The 24,666-nt window shown below is 42.6% G+C and overlaps 1 protein-coding gene across 1 annotated transcript; it reads left to right on the forward strand.

The window, feature by feature from the left end:
* Positions 1-197: 197 nt before the first annotated feature.
* On the forward strand, positions 198-23,981 carry LOC129837783 (aromatic-L-amino-acid decarboxylase-like). Its single transcript, XM_055904225.1, has 14 exons — positions 198-285; positions 4,454-4,661; positions 5,778-5,891; positions 6,238-6,357; positions 8,884-9,018; positions 12,888-13,037; positions 14,186-14,252; positions 14,424-14,518; positions 15,347-15,414; positions 16,638-16,714; positions 17,773-17,792; positions 18,024-18,122; positions 21,070-21,171; positions 21,540-23,981. The coding sequence occupies exons 2-14, from the start codon at positions 4,461-4,463 to the stop codon at positions 21,738-21,740; spliced, it is 1,449 nt and encodes a 482-aa protein (XP_055760200.1). The 5' UTR covers positions 198-285; positions 4,454-4,460; the 3' UTR covers positions 21,741-23,981.
* Positions 23,982-24,666: the final 685 nt, after the last annotated feature.

A 24,666-nucleotide genomic window follows, 5' to 3' on the forward strand; every position in this document is an offset into this window, starting at 1 on the left:
GTAGTTATAACAGTGCCATTCAACAGGTAGCTAGCTGTGTGCTAAGCCTCTGTGTCGATCAGGCTGCGAGGAAAGTGAGTTGGATCTCATTAACTCCTTGTGAATCAGCCTTTCCTGCCTTTGCACACTGTCTTGGCCCGGAGCCACACTCCCATTGGCTGGCTGTGGGGGGCCACTGGGCAGATAAAAAGAGCCGTGCTCGCCGCTCCTGCTGTACACCACTCACTGCTACTGTGTGTGAAGACTGAAAGAGAGGAGGACCCGACCACGGCTGTGCTCGACAACGTGAGTACACCCACCGCCAACTACCCACCTCTCTATTATTCTTCGGGTTTATCAGGACTGCAGGTCTCCATCTGGCTTCAGAATACATGCACACCAGGGGCTGTAGCAAACCTCTCAGAGTAGGAGTGCTGATCTACGTCTGTTTCTCAAACTAGACACTCTAATGTACTTTTCCTCTTGCTCAGTTGTGCACCGGGGCCACTCTTTCTATTCTGGTTAGAGCCAGTTTGCGCTGTTCTGTGAAGGGAGTAGTACACAGCGTTGTATGAGATCTTCAGTTTCTTGGCAATTTCTCGCATTGAATAGCCTTAATTTCTCAGAACAAGAATAGACTGACAAGTTTCAGAAGAAAGTTCTTTGTTTCTGGCCATTTTGAGCCTGTAATCGAACCCACAAATACTGATGCTCCAGATACTCAACTGTTTTAAAGAAGGCCAGTTTTATTGCTTCTTTAATCAGAACAACAGTTTTCAGCTATGCTAACATAATTGCAAAAGGGTTTTCTAATGATCAATTAGCTTTTTAAAATTATAAACTTGGATTCGCTAACACGACGTGCCATTGGAACACAGGAGTGATGGTTGCTCATAATGGGCTTCTGATATTCCATTAAAAATCTGCTGTTTCTAGCTACAAAAGATTTTTACGACATTAACAATGTCTAGACTGTATTCTGATCAATTTGATGTTATTTTAAAATGGACAAAAAATGTGCTTTTCTTTCAAAAACAAGGACATTTTTAAGTGACCCCCAAACTTTTGACCGGTATTGTATATAAAACATTTAGTGCAGCAGATATAAATACAGTGGCAAGAAAAAGTATGTGAACCCTTTGGAATTACCACAAATTAGTTTTAAAATGTTATCTGATCTTCATCTTAGTCACAACAATAGACAAACAGTCTGCTTAAACTAATTACACACAAATTGTCTATATTGAATACATCATTTAAACATTCACTGTGTAGGTTGGAAAAGTATGTGAACCCCTAGGCTAGTGACTTTCCAAAAGCTAATTGGAGTCAGGAGTCAGCTAACCTGGAGTCTAATCAATGAGACGAGATTGAATATTTTGGTTAGAGCTGCTCTGCCCTATAAAAAAAACTAAAATTTTGTGATTTTTCTATTCACAAGAAGCATTGCCTGATGTGAACAAAAGAGATCTCAGAATACCTAAGATTAAGAATTGTTGACTTGTATAAAGCTGGAAAGGGTTACAAAAGTATCTCAAAGCCTTGATGTTCATCAGTCCACGGTAAGACAAATTGTCTGTAAATGGAGAAGGTACAGCACTGTTGCTACTCTCCCTAGGAGTGGTCGTCCTGCAAAGAGGACTACGAGAGCCCAGTGCAGAATGCTCAATAAGGTTAAGAAGAATCCTAGTGTCAGCTGAAGACTTACAGAAATCTCAGGAACATGCTAATATCTCTGTTGACGAGTCTACGATACGTAAAACACTAAAGAAGAATGGTGTTCATGGGAGGACACCACAGAAGAAGCCACTGCTGTCCAAAAAAACATTGCTGCATGTCTGAAGTTCGCAAAAGAGCACCTGGATGTTCCACAGCGCTTCTGGCAAAATATTCTGTGGACAGATGAAACTAAAGTTGAGTTGTTTGGAAGGAACACACAACATTTTGTGGAGGTAAAAAGGTACAGCACACCAACATCAAAACCTCATCCCAACTGTAAAGTATGGTGGAGAGAGCATCATGGTTTGGGGCTGCTTTGCTGCCTCAGGGCCTGGACAGCTTGCTATCAACGGAAAAATGAATTCCCAAGTTTATCAAGACATTTTGCAGGAGAATGTTAGGCTATCTGCCCGCCGATTGAAGCTCAACAGAAGTTGGGTGATGCAACAGGATGACCCAAAACACAGAAGTAAATCAACAGAATGACTTCAACAGAAGAAAATATGCCTTCTGGAGTGGCCCAGTTAGGATCCTGACCTCAACCCAATTTACTTTTTTTTTTCAATTGCTAACAAGCATCGGTCAATAATGAAGTACCTTTCAAAACTCGTCACACAGTCTGCATTACCAACATGCATCTTGGCCTAACAGTTAAACTCACCTCAAACTTACTCAAAACACCAAAATACTTAATGTTTCAAAATAAGCTTGTTCAACCATAACTGGCAACAATTCTCACTCAGAAAGCCTACATTGTCACTCATAACACACTGACCTAAAAAACACTAACAGGGGAGCATTACATAAATTAACTTCTCTTTGAAGTTTGAATGATTTTTCACAGAAATCTGTTTCATTATATAATAAGAATAACACATTTTCACTTTATTGACTGTACTAAAATATATGTAACAAGAATTAATCAGAAATGCAATTTGCTTCAATTTCTACAAGGAGGGGTTCAGACCCAGGTCCCTGAGCTTATTGATGAGCTTGTAGGGCATTACTGTGTTGAAGGCTGAGCTGTAGTCAATGAACAGCATTCTTACATAGGTATTCCTATTGTCCAGGTGGGATAGGGCTGTGTGCAGTGCGTCAGCTGTGGATCTGTTGGGGAGGTATGCAAATTGGTTTTAGGTTGTCAGGTAAGATGCAGGTGATATGGTCCTTAACCTTTCAAAGCACTTTAATGATTACGGGGCAATAGTAATTTAGTTCAGTTACCTTCGCTTTCTTGGGCACAGGAACGATGGTGGACATCTTGAAGCAAGTGGGGACAACAGACTGGGATAGGGAGAGATTGAATATGTCCGTAAACACTCCAGCCAGCTAGTCTGCACATACTCTGAGGACATGGCTTGGGATGCCATCTGGGCTGGCAGCCTTTCGAGGGTTAAAACACTTAAATGTCTATACACCGCTCTTGTTGCAAAATAAATGTAGAAATCTGATATTCAATTTTTGCACCCACACTGCCTAGCGCGCGTCTGGTGATTGAAAGACGAACTGTTTTGCCGGTAGTCGTGGTAATACAATGAAAGTTTTGCGATCACTATATAATTTAAACGATGAAAAAGCCTGGAAGGAGGAGAGATGACTAGAAACGATTCGGTTGGCCGTTTTATATGTGGATTAATTGTCGGAGTAGAGATCCTTGTCCATTTCAGGTAAAATAACAACTCAATGTTTATATCCCAGGACAAAATTAGCTAGCAACAGCAAGCTAGCTAAATAGGACAAATTCACGTTAGCTAGCAAGTGCAAGCTAAATTGCCATACATGTTTAATGCTTTTCGACCTGTCCCCAAATTAATGTCATTGGTTCAGAGTTTGTTTTGATATTTTAACCTGCGTGTCGTGATCGATTTTGGTGTGGGGGGGGGGGGAATACATTTATGCACGATGGCGCACTGCGCGCGCGAGCAGTGTGGGTGCAATAATTTAATAACATGGCTTTCTAAATTTATTTTGCGACCCTCGCGCACGCGACGTGTCCGGTCTGGTCAGCATAATCAGTTCTTTTTCTGACGCAGATCGCGCTGGAAGTCCTGCCTCTCCCATCTCCTCATTGGTTTATAGAAGCAGGTACCCAAGTGCCATCTCCTAATTGGTTATACGCACGTGGGTGACAAAGACGAACAAGGTCAGTGGCAGTAATGCACCTAATTTATGAAAGTTGCCAATCGCAATATAAAGTCAAGAGAAGAAAAAGCCTGGAAGGATGTGTGGATTAATTGGCGGAACAGAGGACCTTGTGCATTTCGGGTAAAATAACAACTCAATGTTTATGTCCCAGGACAAATTAGCTAGCAAGTGCAAGCTAACTAGCTAAATTGCTGTACATGTTTAATGCTGTTCTACCTGTCCCCAAATTAATATAATTGGTTCAGAGTTTGTTTTGATATTTTAACCTGCATGTCGTGATCGTGTTTGGTGTGGGGGAACAAAATACAATAATGCACGATGGCCGGTTTGGGTTCTGTGTACTGGAGATCGGGAGCACAAAGTCCCCGTGAGTGGCAGGGGCCCACGTCGGCAGTTCAGTGTTGATTTCCTCAAAGAAGGGCGAAGAAGGTGTTTAGTTTGTCTGGAAGCGAGGTGACGTTGTCACAATGTGGCTTGCTAAATCGTGTGTGTGCGAGCAAACAGGTTCTTACCAGTGATTTGAGTTGGTGGGGATTAAGTGTGTAGGACTGTTAGTGAAGGTTGGTACAAGAAGGTTGGGACAATGAAGTGGGATATTTGTCTGTTCCAGTTGTACAATGGATGCTACAGAGTTCCGGAGGAGAGGGAAGGAGATGGTAGACCTGATAGCAGATTACCTGGAGAACATAGAGCAGAGGACGGTGTACCCCGACGTGGAGCCTGGGTACCTGCGGTCCCTCATCCCTGAGGAGGCCCCTGAGGAGCCTGACACCTACGAGGACGTGGTCAAAGACATTGAGAGGGTCATCATGCCTGGGGTAGGCGGCCAAGATTATTATATTGTTATAGATGAGGTGACTATTGATTGAAGGCTGATTACAGCTGTACCATGATGGTAACACTTTACTTGAAGGTTGCATACATAAGATATTCATAACTTGCTATAGGTCAGGTACTCTGTTATTGGAGATCTGCTTTCTCCCAGATTTCGTCAGTGAAAAGTTAAGAATTAAATATGATAATATTATTGATCATACCAATGGGCTGTTTACCCAGTGGCATCAGGCTGCATTGAACATGAGATCATGAGAACATACACAACACTCAATGCACACAGTCACTAACCGCTACGTTATGGGGGAGGCATTATCACAATATCTGTATTAACTCCTGGTCTGTTGACTGTTGTTTAGTGATCATTCAGAAGATGTACAGTAAGGAACTTCAGTGTTGAACGTTTTGGTAACGAGACAAAGTGTTCCGTTGTCCTTTGTTGGTTGTACTGAGAAATCAGTTCATGAAAGCTCATATTAACTGTATATGACACGTATCAGCCATGTAGTTGTTTTTGCAAATGGTTGTAAAATTCCCTGCATTCTGTGGCCTTTCACATGGCAAAGTTCAAAGACTTTAAATGAATGACTAACCTCACATCAATAATCTCACCACCAGAGAAACAAACCAGTTTCAATCTATCTGCCCCCTACTCCCAACCCAAACCCTTTCCTTAGCTGTAACACAAAAGCTGTTATTCCCTTATCAATCTGACCCTCTAAAACATATATTTTTTCCTTTACCACCTCTGCTTTAACAGTGTGGAATAAGCCCGGTTAGTCTAATGAATGACTCACCATGGGAAAAGCATGTAAGGGAGGCAGACAGGGACACTGGCAGCCTCTAGCTTGGTGCCCCAAACACGCACAAGACTGGAGTTCAGCCCGGAACAGTTTAACTGCCTTGCTCAAGGGCTAGAACAGTTTAGGGGTTAAGTGCCTTGCTCAAGAGCTCAGTGGCACCATGGCAAGGTGTGGTATATAGCAGGATTTTGATACCAGCAAACCTCTGATTGCCAGCACACATTCTGTCAGATTTACTCCGTCAGGTTACTGGATTTGAACCAGACTAACCTGACATGACTCTTCCTCTGTTTTTAGGTGACCCACTGGCACAGCCCGTACTTCTATGCCTACTTCCCCACGGCTAACTCCTTCCCGGCCATGCTGGCAGACATGCTGTCTGGAGCTATTGGTTGCATCGGATTCTCCTGGGTATGTATGACCTTGTCATCTGTTTCTGTCATCCTCTCTTTTTCTTTTGAATGTGATTTGAACAGTATCAACACCCACATTACAAAATTACATGTTGGCTTCCTTACCCTGTAAGCAATTTATGGACAAGGTATGACAGCAATCCATGCTTTGGTTAAGATTCCATAGCACTGTTTCCAAATATTCACGTTTTAGCATTTGTGGCACAAATTCAATTCATTGATGCGAAAAATGCTAATATTGGTCCATGTCCAAATGGTGTGGTAACTCCACGGTACTGTAGGCTGCCAGCCCGGTGTGTACAGAGCTGTGTGTTGACCCTGTCTCTAACCCCATGTTATTGTAGGCTGCCAGCCCGGCGTGTACAGAGCTGGAGACAGTCATGATGGACTGGCTGGGGAAGATGCTCAAGCTGCCAGAGGACTTCATCGCCGGGACACACGGACAAGGAGGAGGCGTCATCCAGGTATGGTAAAACTACCCACCATTTCTTTGGGGTAAGACAATGCATTGCTTTTATTTCCACAGTTGTATTGCTACATTGCCACAACATACTTTCAAATACATTTAATTACTCAATTAATTTAAATCAATAATGTAGTCAGATATTTGTCATAGTCATATTTCAAGTAAGGATATCCAAGTCCAATATAAATCAAATGTTTGTACAGAACACATGGCATTCACAGTAGGGTCAAAACCATATTTACAGCCCGTGCCACTTTGCCTTTTAAAACAATGCAGATGTTAGGAAAAGCAATTGACTCATGATTCTGTCGCTGCCAGCAATTTGTCTCTCATATATGTTTTGGTAAATTTTCCCCTCACAACACCAGATAAACAGCAGGAAATTGCCTTTTAATATGTCAGTCAAAGATGTGTGTGTGTGTGTTGTGGATACTTATTTCATGTGGTAAAGCGTTCATTTATTGTTGTGGATACAGCAGTGCAGCTGAGGAGACCGTCTCAGCCAGGGATGAGATAGGAGAGGTGGCTGAGGCATGAGCGAGAAGGCTGACAGATAATGTAATGGCCCTCTATTGAATCCATCGAGGAGTATGGCTCATCCTAGGGGTGTTTTGTTTGTGGCTGGGGTTTTAAGTGCGCTTCACTATGGCAACAAGTAGGCCTCCTATCACTTGTTGCCAGCCTTATGAGAGCTGTGACAAATTGCCATCTCACATGATGCACCATGTTCAGATGAGCATTTGAAAGAGTATGAGATGCATTTAGGAGCAGTTTTATCAAACAGAAGCTAATGAGTGAGATTTGCATTTATGATTGTGAGTGAAATTATTATACTGTAAAATCAAATAGTATTCGTCACATGCATCCTAAACAACAGGTGTGGACTACTGAAATACTTACGGGCCCTTCCCAACAAAGCAGAGAGAAAGAACATAGAGAAATAATAGAAAAGTTAAACATGTCATAATATAAGTAATAATAGATACATAATGAATAATGATAACTTGTAATGATACAAGGACTACCAGTTGTAACGATCGTCGTCTGAAGATGAGGAATCATCGGACCAAAGCGCAGCGTGGTAAGTGTTCATGTTAATTTATTAAAACAGAACACTAAACAAAATAACAAAGAGAATGAACGAAACGAAACAGTCCTGTCTGGTAAAGACACAAAGACAGAAAACAACTACCCACAAAACACAGGTGGGAAAAGGCTACCTAAGTATGGTTCTCAGAGACAACGATAGACAGCTGCCTCTGAGAACCACACCTGGCCAATAGAAAACATAGAATGCCCACCCCAACTCAGGCCCTGACCAAACCAAAATAGAGACATAAAAAGGATCTCTAAGGTCAGGGCGTGACACCAGTACCTAGTGGATGTGCAGGGGTACGAGGTAATTAAAGTACAGTGCATTCGAAAAGTATTCAGACCCCTTCACTTTTTCCACATTTTATTATGTTACAGCCTTTTTCTAAAATGCATTAAATATAATTTGTTTCTCATCAATATACACACAATACCCCATCATGACAAAGTGAAAACAAGTTTTAGAAGGAAGAAGAAAAAACACAGTTGACAGTGCATATCCAAACCATGACGTTGAAAGAATTGTCTGTAGAGCTCCGAGACAGGATTGTGTCGAGGTACAGATCTGGGGAAGGGTACAAAAATGTCTGCAGCATTGAAGGTCTGCAAGAACACAGTGGCCTCCATCATTCTTGAATGGAAGAATGATGGAGGCCACCTCCCCCTTTGGCATGGGTCCTCAGATCCTCAAAAGGTTTTACAGTTGCACCATTGAGAGCATCCTGACTGGTTGCATCACTGCCTGGTATGGCAACTGCTCGGCCTCCGAAAGCAAGGCACTATAGAGGGTAGTGCGTACGGCCCAGTACAACACCGGAGCCAAGCTTCCTGCCATCCAGGACCTCTATAGCAGGTTTAGGGGTTAAAAATTGTCAAAGCTTCAGCCACCCTAGTCATAGACTGTTCTCTCTGCTACCGCACGGCAAGCGGTACCAGTGCGCCAAGTCTAGGTCCAAGAGGCTTCTAAACAGCTTCTACCCCCAAGCCATAAGACTCTTGAACATCTAATCAAATGGCTACCCAGACTATTTGCAGTACTCTCTGTTATCATCTATGCATAGTCACTCTAGTAACTCTACCTACATGTACATATTGCCTCAATTACCTTGACACCAGTGCCCCCGCACAATTGTTATTTTACTGCTGCTCTTTAATTATTTGTTACTTTTATCCCTTACTTTTTTGTTGTTGTTATTTTCTTAACTGCATTGTTGGTTAAGTGACTGTTCATATGAGTAGTCTCAGCAAAGAACAAGAGCTATTTGAAAACCATCAGGTTTATGTGGAGCAGATTTTACATGTAAAGTCTGTTTTTTTTTTATAGAACGTGGGACCTCCCTATGACTGTAGAGGATGTACATGTTGCAAGGCCTACTGGTTTGACTGAAGTCATCGAAACTCACCCCACTTACATTCGTCTGTCTTTCTGTAGGGTACGGCCAGTGAGGCAACTCTTGTGGCTCTCCTAGCTGCCCGCTGCAGGGTGGTCAGAATGATCCTGGCCAGTGACCCACAGCGTCCAGAGACTGGCATTACCTCCAAACTGGTGGCCTACTCCTCCGATCAGGTCAGGTTTCTACTCTTACTCTTATTAATCCTACTCCTACCCTGAACAGGTCAGGTTTCTACTCTTACTCTTATTAATCCTACTCCTACCCTGAACAGGTCAGGTTTCTACTCTTACTCTTATTAATCCTACTCCTACCCTGAACAGGTCAGGTTTCTACTCTTACTCTTATTAATCCTACTCCTACCCTGAACAGGTCAGGTTTCTACTCTTACTCTTATTAATCCTACTCCTACCCTGAACAGGTCAGGTTTATACTCTTACTCTTATTAATCCTACTCCTACCCTGAACAGGTCAGGTTTCTACTCTTACTCTTATTAATCCTACTCCTACCCTGAACAGGTCAGGTTTCTACTCTTACTCTTATTAATCCTACTCCTACCCTGAACAGGTCAGGTTTCTACTCTTACTCTTATTAATCCTACTCCTACCCTGAACAGGTCAGGTTTCTACTCTTACTCTTATTAATCCTACTCCTACCCTGAACAGGTCAGGTTTCTACTCTTGCTCTTATTAATCCTACTCCTACCCTGAACAGGTCAGGTTTCTACTCTTGCTCTTATTAATCCTACTCCTACCCTGAACAGGTCAGGTTTCTACTCTTGCTCTTATTAATCCTACTCCTACCCTGAACAGGTCAGGTTTCTACTCTTGCTCTTATTAATCCTACTCCTACCCTGAACAGGTCAGGTTTCTACTCTTGCTCTTATTAATCCTACTCCTACCCTGAACAGGTCAGGTTTCTACTCTTGCTCTTATTAATCCTACTCCTACCCTGAACAGGTCAGGTTTCTACTCTTGCTCTTATTAATCCTACTCCTACCCTGAACAGGTCAGGTTTCTACTCTTGCTCTTATTAATCCTACTCCTACCCTGAACAGGTCAGGTTTCTACTCTTGCTCTTATTAATCCTACTCCTACCCTGAACAGGTCAGGTTTCTACTCTTACTCTTATTAATCCTACTCCTACCCTGAACAGGTCAGGTTTCTACTCTTACTCTTATTAATCCTACTCCTACCCTGAACAGGTCAGGTTTCTACTCTTACTCTTATTAATCCTACTCCTACCCTGAACAGGTCAGGTCACAAAACTAGATGAGCACTTTAGAGCACTTTAACCCAATCAGTCCCACCGTAATGCAGGTGCGTTTTGGACTTCTAATTCATCTATTGGTTAACAATATTTACCAATAGATAAAGAGGGAATAATTTCCAAAATAATTAAGATAAAAAATAAACAAATGTTTGTTTTTTCTCTTTATAGTTTTGGGTATTAGTTCCTCTTAATCTATTGTTTAATATAATATACAGTGCATTCGGAAAGTATTCAGACCCCTTCACTTTTTCCATATTTTGTTAAGTTACAGCCTTAATCTCAAATTGATAAAATAAATGTTTTCCCTCATAAATCTAAACATCTACACCCTGTAATGACAAAGCGAAAACAGGTTTTTAGAAATGTTTGCATGTCTTTTTTTGCTTCTTTTTTTTACAGAAATACCTTATTTACATAAGTATTCAAACCCTTTGCTATGCAATTTTAAATTGATCTAAGGTGCATCCTGTTTCCATTGATCATCCTTGTGAGGTTTCTACAACTTGATTGGAGTCCACCTATGATTGGACATGATTTGGAAAGGCACACACCTGTCTATATAAGGTCCCACAGTTGACAGTGCATGTCAGAGCAAAAACTAAGCCATGAGGTCAAATAAATTGTCCGTAGAGCTCTGAGACAGGATTGTGTCAAAGCACAGGGAAGGGTACCAAAACATTTCTGCAGCATTGAAGATCCCCAAGAACACAGTGGCCTCCATCATTCCTAAATGGAAGAAGTTTGGAACCACCAAGACTCTTCCTAGAGCTTGCCGCCCGGCCAAACTGAGAAATCGGGGGAGAAGGACCTTGATCAGGGAGGTGACCAAGAACCCTATGGTCACTCTGACTGAGATCCAGAGTTCCTCTGTGGAGTTGGGAGAACCTTCCAGAAGTACAAGAATCTCTGCAGCACGACACCAATCAGGCCTTTATGGTAGAGTGGCCAGACGGAAGCCACTCCTCAGTAAAAGGCACATGACAGCCCACTTGGAGTTTGCCAAAAGGCACCTAAAGGACTCTCAAACCATGAGAAACAAGATGTTCTGGTCTGATAAAAACAGATGGAACACTTTGGCCTGAATGGTGGAGGCATCATACTGTGGGGATGTTTTTCAGCGGCAGGGATTGGGAGAACAGTACGGATCGAGTGAAAGATTAACGGAGCAAAGTACAGAGAGATCCTTGATGAAAACCTGCTCCAGAGCGAGGCGAAGGACTGAAGGTTCACCTTCCAGCATGACAGCAACCCTAAGCACACAGCCAAGACAACGCAGGAGTGGCTTCGGAACAAGTCTCTGAATGTCCTTGAGTGGCCCAGCCAGAGCCCGATCGAACATTTCTGGAGAGAGCTGAAAATAGCCGTGCAGCAACGCTCCCCATCCAACCTGACAGCGCTTGAGAGGATCTGAAGATAAGAATTGGAGAATCTCCCCAAATACAGGTGTGCCAAGCTTGTAGCGTCATACCCAAGAAGACTTGAGGCTGTAGTCGCTGCCAAATGTGCTTCAACAAAGTACTGAGTAAAGGGTCTGAATACTTATGTAAATGTGATATTTCGGCCTCCCGGTGGCGCAGTGGTCTAGGGCATTCTACAACGTAGAAAATAGTAAAAATAAAGAAAAACCCTTGAATGAGTAGGTGTGCCCAAACTCTTGACTGGTACTGTATATTTTTTTTTACCCCCTTTTCCCCCCCAATTTTCGATCTTGTCTCATCACTGCAACTCCCCAATCAGCTCGGGAGAGGTGAAAGTGGGGTATTGCACCCTTCGAAACATGACCCGCCTAACCGCTCTACTTAACACTACTTAATGTGTCGGATGAAACACCGTTCAGCTGGCTACCGGGGTCAGCCCGCAGGCACCCGGCCCACCACAAGGAGTCACTAGAATCTTATGAGCCAATTAAATCCCCACCAGCCAAAACCTCCCCTAACCCAGACGATGCTGGGCCAATTGTGTGACGTCCTATGGGACTCCCGGCCACGGCTGGTTGTGGCACAGCCCGGGAATGAACCCGGATCTGCAGTAATGCCTCTAGCACTGTTGTGTTTCAATGGGCCACTAGGCTATAAATAGGAGGTAAGTGCAATGGTTAAGTCACTCTGAGGAAGACTTCAGCTTGACGTTGAAACGACAGTCACCTGTTTGCGTCCTCTACAAAGGATTAAAGTGAACTAAAATAAATCTATCTTGCGTGCTCCAACTCCTTTTTGCCTTGAATTAGTCCTTTTGTAAGTTTTTCTTGGTAAACCTTTCTCGTGATATGGGTCTGTTTGTCAGGCAGCACAGTCATGCTAGCTCTGCTCTGTTGACCTGAGCAGCATGGGATTAGGATATTATGGCTCTGCCCCGAGGACAACACTGGCCTTTATGGGAAAGAGGATAACAGCCCTTTTCTCCAGGAGTGACGTTACACAGTACAACTGGTCCTTTAACGTCTTACTTGATGGACAGACTACAAACATTATTTCATCTTTGGGCGAATGTACAGTACTATATGCCGAGATAGAATGATCATTTAGACTGGTGTATAATAACCTATTTGCATGATCTGGCTTAAGTCTGGTGGCCGTGACGATGTTGGCTGTCTTTAAGTCACCAAAATCATTATCTCTCTTTGGCTATCTTGGGAGCTCTACTCTCTTTGGTCGGACGTTGTTCACTATCTTGAAGTGACCTACATGTATATCATCTGCTCTGTTTGGGTTGTGACATAGCCAACTATCTTGAAGTCACCTGTGTTAACTCTGCTCTACTGTCTTTGAACAGGCTCATTGCTCGGTGGAACGAGCAGGTATGATTGCCGGAGTGAGGATGAAGAAGATTCCAACGGAGCAGTCAGACAAGTATGCTGTCCAGGGAGAGACCCTCCGGAGAATGATACAGGAAGACAAGGCTGCAGGACTTATCCCCTTTTACGTAAGAACAGAACACACTTATCCCCTTCTACGTCAGAACAGAATGCACTCATCCCCTTCTACGTCAGAACAGAACGCACTCATCCCCTTCTACGTCAGAACAGAACACACTCATCCCCTTCTACGTCAGAACGCACTCATCCCCTTCTACGTCAGAACGCACTCATCCCCTTCTACGTCAGAACAGAACGCACTCATCCCCTTCTACGTCAGAACAGAACGCACTCATCCCCTTCTACGTCAGAACAGAACGCACTCATCCCCTTCTACGTCAGAACAGAACGCACTCATCCCCTTCTACGTCAGAACAGAACGCACTCATCCCCTTCTACGTCAGAACAGAACGCACTCATCCCCTTCTACGTCAGAACAGAACGCACTCATCCCCTTCTACGTCAGAACAGAACGCACTCATCCCCTTCTACGTCAGAACAGAACACACTCATCCCCTTCTACGTCAGAACAGAACGCACTTATCCCCTTCTACGCCAGAACAGAACGCACTCATCCCCTTCTACGTCAGAACAGAACGCACTCATCCCCTTCTACGTCAGAACAGAACGCACTCATCCCCTTCTACGTCAGAACAGAACGCACTCATCCCCTTCTACGTCAGAACAGAACGCACTCATCCCCTTCTACGTCAGAACAGAACGCACTCATCCCCTTCTACGTCAGAACAGAACGCACTCATCCCCTTCTACGTCAGAACAGAACGCACTCATCCCCTTCTACGTCAGAACAGAACGCACTCATCCCCTTCTACGTCAGAACAGAACGCACTCATCCCCTTCTACATCAGAACAGAACGCACTCATCCCCTTCTACGTCAGAACGCACTCATCCCCTTCTACGTCAGAACACACTCATCCCCTTCTACGTCAGAACACACTCATCCCCTTCTACGTCAGAACAGAACACACGTCCATTTACATGAACAAGCTTTGAGGCGGCAGATTGGCACTTAGAATAGACACATTCATTTCCCCCTTATTATAAAGAATATGCCACAATCAATTGTCCAGACAATAGTCAATAGTCAAACAGAAATAACCAATAGTCCAATACAGTCCAGAAACACATTCTTATGAATATCATGTAAAGTACTGTGTTTTTCCAGAAATGGTTGATTTTTGTCCTTTCATTTAGTTCTGTGCTACTCTTGGTACCACTCCCTCATGTGCATTTGATCACATTACTGAACTTGGGCCCATATGTAAGTATGATTCTCAAAGCATTATTAACATACTCCTAAAGGCTGTCTATTAGCACCGACACATGGTTGTAGACTGATAAAGACATAGGAATCTACTGTACAGCCATGTCTCAGGACCAGCTTTGTATGTTTCTGTACTACTGGTTCTACACATTTGTATTTTTGTCTCAGGTAATGCAGAGAAAATCTGGATGCACATTGATGCTGCATATGCTGGGAGTTCCTTTATCTGTCCTGAATTCAGACCCCTGTTGAACGGCATTGAGGTTAGAAACCAGCCACACACACACACACACACACACACACACACACACACACACACACACACACACACACTTCCAGTGAAATTGCCAGTGAACATACTTGTATTTACACCCATTTATAACTTAATTTAACTGTCAAGAGGGAAGCGTGCTAGAATAAGTAATATGCCCAATAATCCATTGGAAATTAGAAAAGCATCCTTTGGCCTTTTGGATAGCATGCGTCTCCAACAGAGCAGAGCCGAGTGGAGTGACACTGAGAGCACAGATAAGGCTAAAGTAATTTCCTCAGGCATCATCAGACCTTTAGATAAAACGTTGCTGCTCTCCTCATCAAAGAAATATCACTGTTTATTAGCGACACAAGTTCAAACAATGTTGGAGAGTGGGGGTGAGGGACAGGGATGTAGTAGAGGAGGCGGGAACACGCGCGCACATACGCACACACACACACCTGAATGACAGGCAGGCAGACACACCGGCTCCCTCTGCAGCTGAGGCTGGTTGCTAGGATATGAGTGATAGGCAGGCTCCTGCATCTGTCAGCATGGTAACAACTGTGCACGAGCCACTCTGATTGATATTGTCTCTTATTGCTGCCTGCTTTTATTGCATCTGTGAAGGCAGGTGGGAAGGATATGGTGATAGGCCAGCTGCAGTCAGTGCAAACCTAGTGATGGCAGCAAGGGGCTTTGACAAATCAAATATATTCTAAGACCACGGTTTTCCTACAATTAAATGGGAAAAAATGGCTTGTGTATTAAGAGGGTGACCTGTACACTTATGTCAAAATCAGCTGATTTGAATGGCTGACTCTTTTATCTCTTTCAGTTTGCAGACTCTTTCAATTTCAATACACACAAATGGCTGTTGGTCAACTTTGACTGCTCTACAATGTGGTAAGTTATCAAGTGATTGACAGTCAGCCTTTGTAGAAACATTGTTATATTATTGAACAGGTTGTTTTATCTGACCAGGGGGACAGTCTGTAAGATTCCCTGCTGGTCATTTAAATAAAATCATACAACTTCCTTAAGTAAAATCTTTATTTGTATAATATATATTTTTCACATTGCTTTTGTAAGACCCCTTAGTTTCTTTTCTGTTCTATGGGGAGAGGGGAGCGGCTTCAACATGGTTTTTAATATGATTCAAATCTAAACTGCCTTGTGAGCTCAGCACGACACTGTGCAACTGTATACGCATCTATAACCTAAAATCTAAGGCTGTACTATTCTCCCTAACCTTAGTTACACTGTTGCTTAATGTGGCTATTGACTACACTACTCTACAATGGGCCGTCATAACAAAGTCACCTCCAGAAGCAATATCTAGACACCTAAAGCATTCTTTAAACAGAGTGGGTGGGAATAGGCATCCCATCTGCCCTCTCTCTCATCATCCCACAAACAACACCAACATTTCTTGTTGATAGAACGCTCAATGCCCTCTTCCATCCCCGGTGAGTTGCCATGACAAAGTCAGTAAACAAAGAAAATGACTTATGTAAGGAGAGACTTATGTAGTCTGCTCAGAAATAGCTGTGCTTTTTTATGACGCTATAGTGTGTTTTAATAACTGGAATAAAGTTAAAATTACTTGTAGCATCTCAGTTTATGTATGGTATTATTGGTTTATAACAGTTTTTAACAATACATCAGGTGAATGTGTAACTGAGAGACCCTGGTCTAACTTATGATCTTACGTTCTTATTTCATGCTCAACTGATTGTGAAAACAGAATTATTTCAACTCATTCTCAGAGACAAAATCTAGAGCACAAATTGTGCCATGTCATTGTTTACAAAAACATAATTTATGCTGCCTGCTGCTGTGTCATCCCCTGTAGGGTGTCCCCTTAGATCATTGTCATTTTACAATACAACTTTATTGTTCAATATAAGTTAACAAAAAGAGAATATACGTCAATAAAATAGAGATGATAAATTACTTCAGTAATGTGTGTCTTTTGTAAGACTTAATGTAGCACTGAACACCTTCTGTATGTGGGGGAGCCGTTTTCTGTGCTTTTCTTAAAAGCCTTGCCCTTTACCCTACCCTATGTATTCTGTGGGAGCTCTCATAGGGTAAGAGCGTTTAAGTGTTTCAGTGTCTGTCCATAGGGTGAAGAAAAGATCTGATCTCATTGGGGCCTTCAAGATGGATCCTCTATACCTGAAACATGATCATCAAGAGTCGGGTAGATATTTTTGCACTGACAATAGTCTGTATTGACATTACTTTTTTTGTGTTATTTCCAATCTATTAGGTTTAAATGTGGTAAATCTAGCAATAGTCTCATCAGCATATTTACAGTATAGTGGTTTAATTTGATCAAGTGCAGATGATGCCTGGAGTCCCTGTAATGTAATGGGATGTGAATGGTGTTAGTGTGAGAGCCCAGTATATCACATCAAGGATCGGAGGGTCTGTGGGCTTGCTCACCTCACAATCCTGCTGGCTTTAGGCTTGTTAATAAACCCAAGGTGGATAAACTAATACTCACCACCACAGCCCCATGTTTTATATGGCTAGGAAGTGTGTGTGTGTGTGCATGTGTTCATGTACTGTAGTTGTACCGTATGTTTGTGTGTACTTGTGTTAGAGAGTTAATACAATAAGGCGTCCAAACGCTGACCAAATAACACGCAATATGTTACTCTAAAACAATCCAATTCAATTACCGATGTCCCTCACGTCCTCCCAACAAAGCATTTGCACTTTAATAGTCCACTAATGGTCATGTTGCTTCGCTGCCTGCCAGTGTTAGCCAGTGACAGAGTGTCACCCATCTTAGATGCAGATGTATTCTCCCAATTGGAACCCTATTCCTTAGATGGTGCACTACTTTGTCCAGGGCACCAAAGGACTGTACAAAGTGCCCTATGTAGGGAATAGGATGCCATTTGGGACGCAGTTCAACACAACACTGAAGCCTCCTCCTCCTTAATTGGACTGACAGGAAGACAAAAGACTGGCTGACCTCTCCTCACAGAGAAGGCTGCTCACAGTAAGGCCACTGCTACCCCAGTTCCAGCTCAATGAAATGACAGGTTATTACCACTGCAACAGGGCTTTTCTACTGTATGTGGAGAGAGAGCGCGAGAGAGAGATCTGTTTATTATCTACTACACTTGCTTTGGCAAGGGCGAGAGAGAATAAAGGTCAGCAATGGTAACAACATTCAATAATATGTTAATAATTAAAATGTTGGCTGTGAATTGCTAGTAGTATAATTACTCATCTGTTTATTCACAGGACTGATTACAGATTACAGGGTAAGCTGAATGGCTATCTATTATCATTATATTCTGTCTGTGTAAGTGGCACTGGATGTCAGAGTTCACTCTGTTTGCCCCACTAACCCTAACCCACTTATCCCTCTCTGCCTCACCCTATCTCCCCCCCCTACCGCACCCTATCTCCCCCCCCTACCGCACCCTATCTCCCCCCCCTACCGCACCCTATCTCCCCCCCTACCGCACCCCATCTCCCCGTCTACCTCACAGCACTGGCAGATTCCCCTGGGCCGAAGGTTCCGTTCTCTCAAGATGTGGTTTGTGTTCCGAATGTATGGGCTCAAAGGCCTTCAGGACTACATCCGTAAGGTAATAGCACAGAAACAGCTTCGGTTCCCTTTCTTTGTCTGTCAATCAAATCAACCTGGTCTGTGTCTGTCTAGCTCTATCAGTAAATGAAGCAACAGCAGCAGCAATACAAGGCCTTCAGCCATACACTGAGGCATACTGCATTCATCTACTGTCTTTAATAGATAGAAAAACTTCAGTAAAGCGCAGACTGCTCAGCATCTGACCGTAAGGCGCTACTGTGGGTAGTGTGAACGGCCCAGTACATCACTGGGGTCAAGCTTCCTGCCATCCAGGACCTATATAATAGGCGGTGTCAGAGGAAGGCCCAGAGCGCCAAGTCCAGGACCAAAAGGCTCCTCAACAGATTCTACCCCTAAGCCATTAGACTGCTGAACAATTCATAAAAATCGCCATCGGACAATTTACGTTGACCCCCCCCTCTTGTACACTTCTGCTACTCGCTGTTTGTTTGTTACCTATGCATAGTCACTTCGCCCTCACCTACATGTACAGATAACCTCAACTAGCCTATACCCCTGCACACTGACTCAGTATCGGTGCCCCCTGTATATAGCCTCGTTATCCTTATTGTGTTTTTATTATATCCTGCTTGGTAAATATGTTCTTCTTGAACTGCACTGTTGATTTAAGGGCTTGTAAGTAAGCATTTCACGGTAAAGTCTACACTTGTTGTATTCGGCGCATGTGGCAAATAAAGTTTGATTTGACATGTTTGTAATCAATTATACGTAGGCAACAGTTGTCTTTTTACAAAACAGTGCTATTCAACAAGTTGACCATTGCCTACTGTAGGTCAGATGACAGAAATGTCTCTGTATGGGGCTTTACCTATCATCTTGGTACAGCAGCATACAGTTTCTGAATAGACATACGAACAGTAAGTTAATTATAGTGGACACACACGGACCATTAAACCTCAGTGGTGGTGACCTACTGGCTGGGAATGGGAGGAAGTGGAGTGGTCAGCTAATAATCACAGTTAGGACCAGAGTTTTGTCCTCATTAATGAGTGAGTTGGCATTGGAGTTATTACTAATAGTCCTGTCCTGGCTGTTCTCACTCAGCCTTTGGTTACAAATACTGTACATCATGATGTACTACTGTGTAATTGTGATTACATGCAATGATACACGTTTCGGTTCTCATTAAGCATTCAATGCCACACACAGGGTACTTTTGATGATTAGTGAATGGATTACATGTTTGATCCTGTGGTGAATAAGAGTTTGAACAGGGTGAGCTGGAATAGGAATAGGACATTAGCTTTGAGCATTCCCTCCAAGGAAGGTTGGACAGTTTGATGACTATTTCATGGTTGTTTTCTTCAGATTTCCAGACTTCTTTGTACAAACATAGACTGACCTAGCCCAAAGGCCGGCAGATGGCGATATTGAATTGTTTCATTTTATCGTCCAAAGGGAATCTATGCAACCGGCTATACATTCGTATCCCCCGTGGACTGGTTCGTGCATAAAACATTCTCCATCCAGGCTGCAAAGGCATCAATTTGCTTCTTAACTTGATTTAATGGTGAGAAGGCATACAAAAACTGCATACTTACTTTATGAAACGCCATTTTCCACCAGAATGCTAGAGTGGCTAATTGCAATTCCCGGATGTTGCGTATCGCGTTCAGCCAATCAGGTTGCAGCAGACTGTTTACCATTGGTATGAACGCTGTACGCAATGTCAGGAAGTAGCATTAGCCACCATTTTGTCACCACTAAATCAAGTTAAGGAGGAAATCGATGCCTTTGTAGCCCGCATGGAGAATGTTTTATGTACGAACCAGTCCACGGGGGATACAAATGTATAGCCGGCTGCATACTGTAGATCCTCTTTGGACAGTAAGCTGAAATGACTCAATATTGCCATCTGCCAGCCTTTGGGCTAACACTGACCTTTTTATGACTAGATTAATTGTCAAAGAGCTTGTGCATTAATTTCCATACTGAGATATACCTGGTTCCATGGGCATACTATACAACACTGCATTTTCTGTTAGATTCAGGAAGTTGTATGGTTAGGGCTATGTGCTTTAATGTTTATCTAGTATTTTCACTCGTCAAACAGTTGTCATCACATCAACCCTTTGTTTGAAAATGGAGCCCTTCTCAAGGGTGAATGAACATTGAAGACAATGTAGCTACTATTGCTGAACAAAAAGTGTATTACAACAGCCAGCTAGCTACCTGCTGTAAGGACACCACCGTCTAGAAAAATAATATTAATTAAAATGTAGTTGCCAGGGTGTCACCTAGTGTCCATATCAAGAAGTTCACCTTAACCCATTTCCATCTGCAGTGGTGTAAGGTACTTAAGCAAAAATACTTTAAAGTACTACTTAAGTAGTTTTTGGGGGTACCTGTACTTTACTTTACTATTTATATTATTGACAACTTTAACTCCACTACATTCCTAAAGAACATTTTTAGTTTTAACTCCATAAATTTGACTTGACACCCAAAAGTAGTCATTACATTTTGAATGCTTAGCAGGACAGTAAAATTGTCTAATTCATGCACTTAAAGAGAAAATCCCTGGTCATACCTACTGCATCTGATCTGGCTGAGTCACTAAACACAAATGCTTTGTTTGTAAATCTGAGTGTTGGAGTGTGCCCCTGGCTCTCCATAAATTAAAAAAGACAAGAAAATCGTGCCGTCTGGTTTGCTTAAAGGAATTTGAAATTATTTATACTTTTAGTTTTAATACTTAAGTATATTTTAGCAATTACATTTACTTTTGATACTTAAGTATATTTAAAACCAAATACTTTTTTACTTTTAGTCAAGTAGGATTGTTCTGGGTGACTTTCACTTTTACTTGAGTAATTGTCTATTAAGGTATATTTACTTTTACTCAAGTATAACAATTTGGTACTTTTTCCACCACTGGCTGTCTGAGTATGAATGAATGACTGACTGTCTCTCTGCCTTCATAGCATGTGGAGTTGGCTAAAGAGTTTGAGAGCCTGGTTCGCGCTGACCAGCGCTTTGAGATCAGCGCAGACGTGGTCTTGGGGCTGGTCTGCTTTAGACTAAAGGTAAGACAATTCAGCCAACTGTGAATGTTAGTTCAGCACATGATCATCGAACGTTCAACAGACCATCGTAAACTATCTTTGGACTGGAGTAGACTGTAACTGTTTCTCGTTAGGTCTATGGTATATAGTTTTAGTTTACATTTTGGAACCTATGCTTCTTATGCATTGTTCACATTGCCGGCATCCATTTTTTTTTTTTTTTTTTTTTTAACGTATTAGACTATTGTAACATCCCAAATGGCACACTATTACCTATATAGTGCCCTACTTTTGACCAGGGCCCTATGGCTATATAGGGAATAGGGTGCACTATATAGGTAATGGGGTGCTATTTGGGATGCAATCTATCTAACCTTTCCTCCTGAAAGGGTTCCAATGAGGTGAATGAGACCTTGCTGAAGAGGATCAACAACGGCAGGAAGATCCACCTGGTGCCGTGCCTGCTGTCTGGTCAGTTTGTGCTGCGCTTCGCCCTCTGCTCCCGCACCACCGAGTCACGTCACATCCGCGAGGCCTGGCAACTCATCACACAGCTGGCCGAAGAGGTCATGCAGGAGCTGCCCCACTGACCATCCACATGGACTAGACAGGCTGGGTTGGACCAGGAGTTGTATGTATCAAGCAGTATTTCAGAGTAAGAGTGCATGTCTAGGATCAGGTCCCCCCTGTCGATTCATTATAATCTAAAAGGCTAAACTGATCTTAGAAACTGATCTTAGATCAGCACTCCTACTCTGAGATGCTTGATGAATAAGGGCCCTAACCCCACCTGACCATGGCCGGTATTCAAAAAGCGTCTCAGAGTAGGAGTGTCCATGTTATCTTATTCCTTATGAAGTAAAAGGCTAAACTGATCCTAGTTCAGCACGGTTTGATGCCTACTCTGCGATGCTACAGGCCTGGATCTCACTCAGTGGAGGCTGCTGAGGGGAGGACGGCTCATAATAATGCCTGAAACGGAGGGACTGGAATGGCATCAAACCATGTGTTTGATGTATTTGATACCATTCCACTGACTCCGCTACCAGTCATTACCACGAGCCCATCCTCCCCAATTGAGGTGGCACCAACCTCCTGTGATCTCACTGTGTTTACATCATCAGCAAACTGCAGCCCTTTCTCTCTGCTGTCTCATCCCATGTGTGTATTTATATGTGTGTTTTGTGTGGTTGTATGTGAATCAATGAATTTGTGTGGGTGAGTGTGAATAAATTAAAGGTGCTTTTTGGGTGAAGCAAATCATATCCAGATGTTAAGGTTTTGCCTGATAAGTTACTGTAGTGTAGGGTTTACTGACGATACACAAGCATATGTTCTATGTAAAACCAGACTGACTGAGTTCTGCTCTGACTCCACACCAGTGTGCTAAATGAGAGAGGCCAGGCTAGAGACGGGCACCACCCCCCTCAGGGCTCTGTGTATGCCCCACCTGCTCCTCTAACCCCTCTACACCCTCACCCACCCTGCCCTGTCCCCTCTCAACCAACTGTTCATCCAAATCACTTTAGAGAAAGGTCAGCATGCTAAAAATACAGGCAAGGACTTAGTATGTGGGGCTTTATCCTGTCTGAGGTTTATCCAGGCTCTGATCACTCAGCTGAGTTTACCTGCTCTAGTGGAGTGATTACTAGAGGTATTCAATTCAGTACAACATTATTTATCCTCTTAGCGACATATTGATTAAAACATTGGTGTAGTCTAAAACAAGATTTAAGAGTCAGAAAACATTGTATGGTTTGGCACCATTATACAGTATGAAGAGATAAAACAGGTTAGTGTCCCACTTGCTGTTTGTCTGAAGTGTTGCCTTCCAAGGTTTGAGCTGTTCACTGTTTCATGAAGACAAAAAACAGAAGTACAAAAATGAACAGCATATTGAGATTATGCCAAAGCGAGACACAGGTATATTGTATGCTAGAGACACAGGTATCGTATGCCAGAGTTGGGGCCATTCCCATTTTCAATTCAGTCAATTCTGAAAATAAACTAAAATTCCAATTCCAAAATGTTCTCATAGAGAAGCATTGAGAAAAAAATGTAATTCCATAATCTACTGCATTAAAAAGGATTTGACCCCAACCCTGGTTCATAACCAGCTTTGTCTTGAACATCATAATAACCCATGAGACACATGATGAGACAAATAAGAGCTCTTATGGGAGCATCAGTTAAAACACTTACAGTAGGCCTTTGCCCTGAAGTGCATGAATAAAATATTCAGACAACAGTTGATTTGAAGAGACACAAAAACAATATGTACCTAGCTTCACTTAATGCCCTCAGCAGTAGCAGTGAGCCAAGGAGGAATTGACTTGAGGGTCTCTCCTTAAGGTAATATGAATGTGTTTCAAATGTGTGCTTTACTGTATGCACATCATATGATGTTTATGTTGGGCTGTTGGATAAACAAACCAGTTGAATTGGATTAGACCTTTAAGCTGTGAATCCCAGCATGTCAGAGTCAGTCAAAATAAATTAACTACGTCATCTTAAGAGATAAAATATCTCTGTCCATGGTTTGATTCACAAGTCAAGTGTGCCTTTTGAATGAGGAATGGAGGGGTGTGTGTGTAGAATATGTGTAGTGGTCTCTTTTGTGTCTGTGTTTACTTGATATAACCAGCACTGGGCTGACTGCTTCAGTCAACACTAGGAGGAAATTGCATTGTAAACTTGATCAGCTTTTACCTGGCAATAAGGTGGTAGTGCAATCCTATGTTTTTTTGAAGTGTAGCTGTATTCTTTTATAGGCATAGAGTGGCTTTGTGGCTTCCTGCTGCTTATCTGCTTTGTGGCATCATTGTACGGTCCTCTTTACACAACAAAATAAATGTGTTTGCAATGTGTGTTTGAGTATGTCATACTTTCACATTGGATTGGAAAGGTCCATTGGTACCCACAACTGGTTATGTATGATTAGAATATTTAAAACTCAATCAGCACTATCAGATCATACCATTTCAAATACTTTTTCTTTAGGAGTTTTGGTGTGACGCCTTTGCAAACAACTAGATGGTAGCATTGTCACAGTCCAGTGAGGGTTGGAGCAGTAAAACCACAGACAAAACAATGAGATGGATATTTCACTGGATGTATACATGTGAGAGTGAGAGGAAGCCCACTGGCCAGCAGTGGGAGAAAATGGAACGAGATGGATTTTGGGCGACATTCTGCACATTTTCTCATCGATTAATCATTTGATCTCAATACGGTTTTCTGTTCCCAAAACTAGAATATGTTATCAACAGAGTGGACTAAGTTGTTTAGAAGGAATGCAAAGGTTGAATTGAGTTATTGCACACACACACTTCACAGAGGAGGCGATCCATAACGGAAATATGCAGATGCATGCGAGAACGCGCCAATACTTATGGTAGTATACTAATTATAACATATACAGTGCCTTCGGAGAGTATTCAGACCCCTTGACTTTATCCACATTTTGTTAAGTTACAGCCTTATTCTAAAATTGATTAAATAAACAATTTTCCTCAG

Source organism: Salvelinus fontinalis, chromosome 38 (assembly GCF_029448725.1).
Source record: "Salvelinus fontinalis isolate EN_2023a chromosome 38, ASM2944872v1, whole genome shotgun sequence".
Taxonomy (NCBI): domain Eukaryota; kingdom Metazoa; phylum Chordata; class Actinopteri; order Salmoniformes; family Salmonidae; genus Salvelinus; species Salvelinus fontinalis.

Bases quoted from the DNA above. Each gene is read 5' to 3' on its own strand.
- LOC129837783 (XM_055904225.1), top strand. From the start codon at position 4,461: ATGGATGCTACAGAGTTCCGGAGGAGAGGGAAGGAGATGGTAGACCTG. The intron at 5,892-6,237 runs GTATGTATGACC...ATGTTATTGTAG, and splicing joins GTTGCATCGGATTCTCCTGG to GCTGCCAGCCCGGCGTGTAC. The intron at 21,172-21,539 runs GTAAGACAATTC...TCCTCCTGAAAG, and splicing joins TGGTCTGCTTTAGACTAAAG to GGTTCCAATGAGGTGAATGA.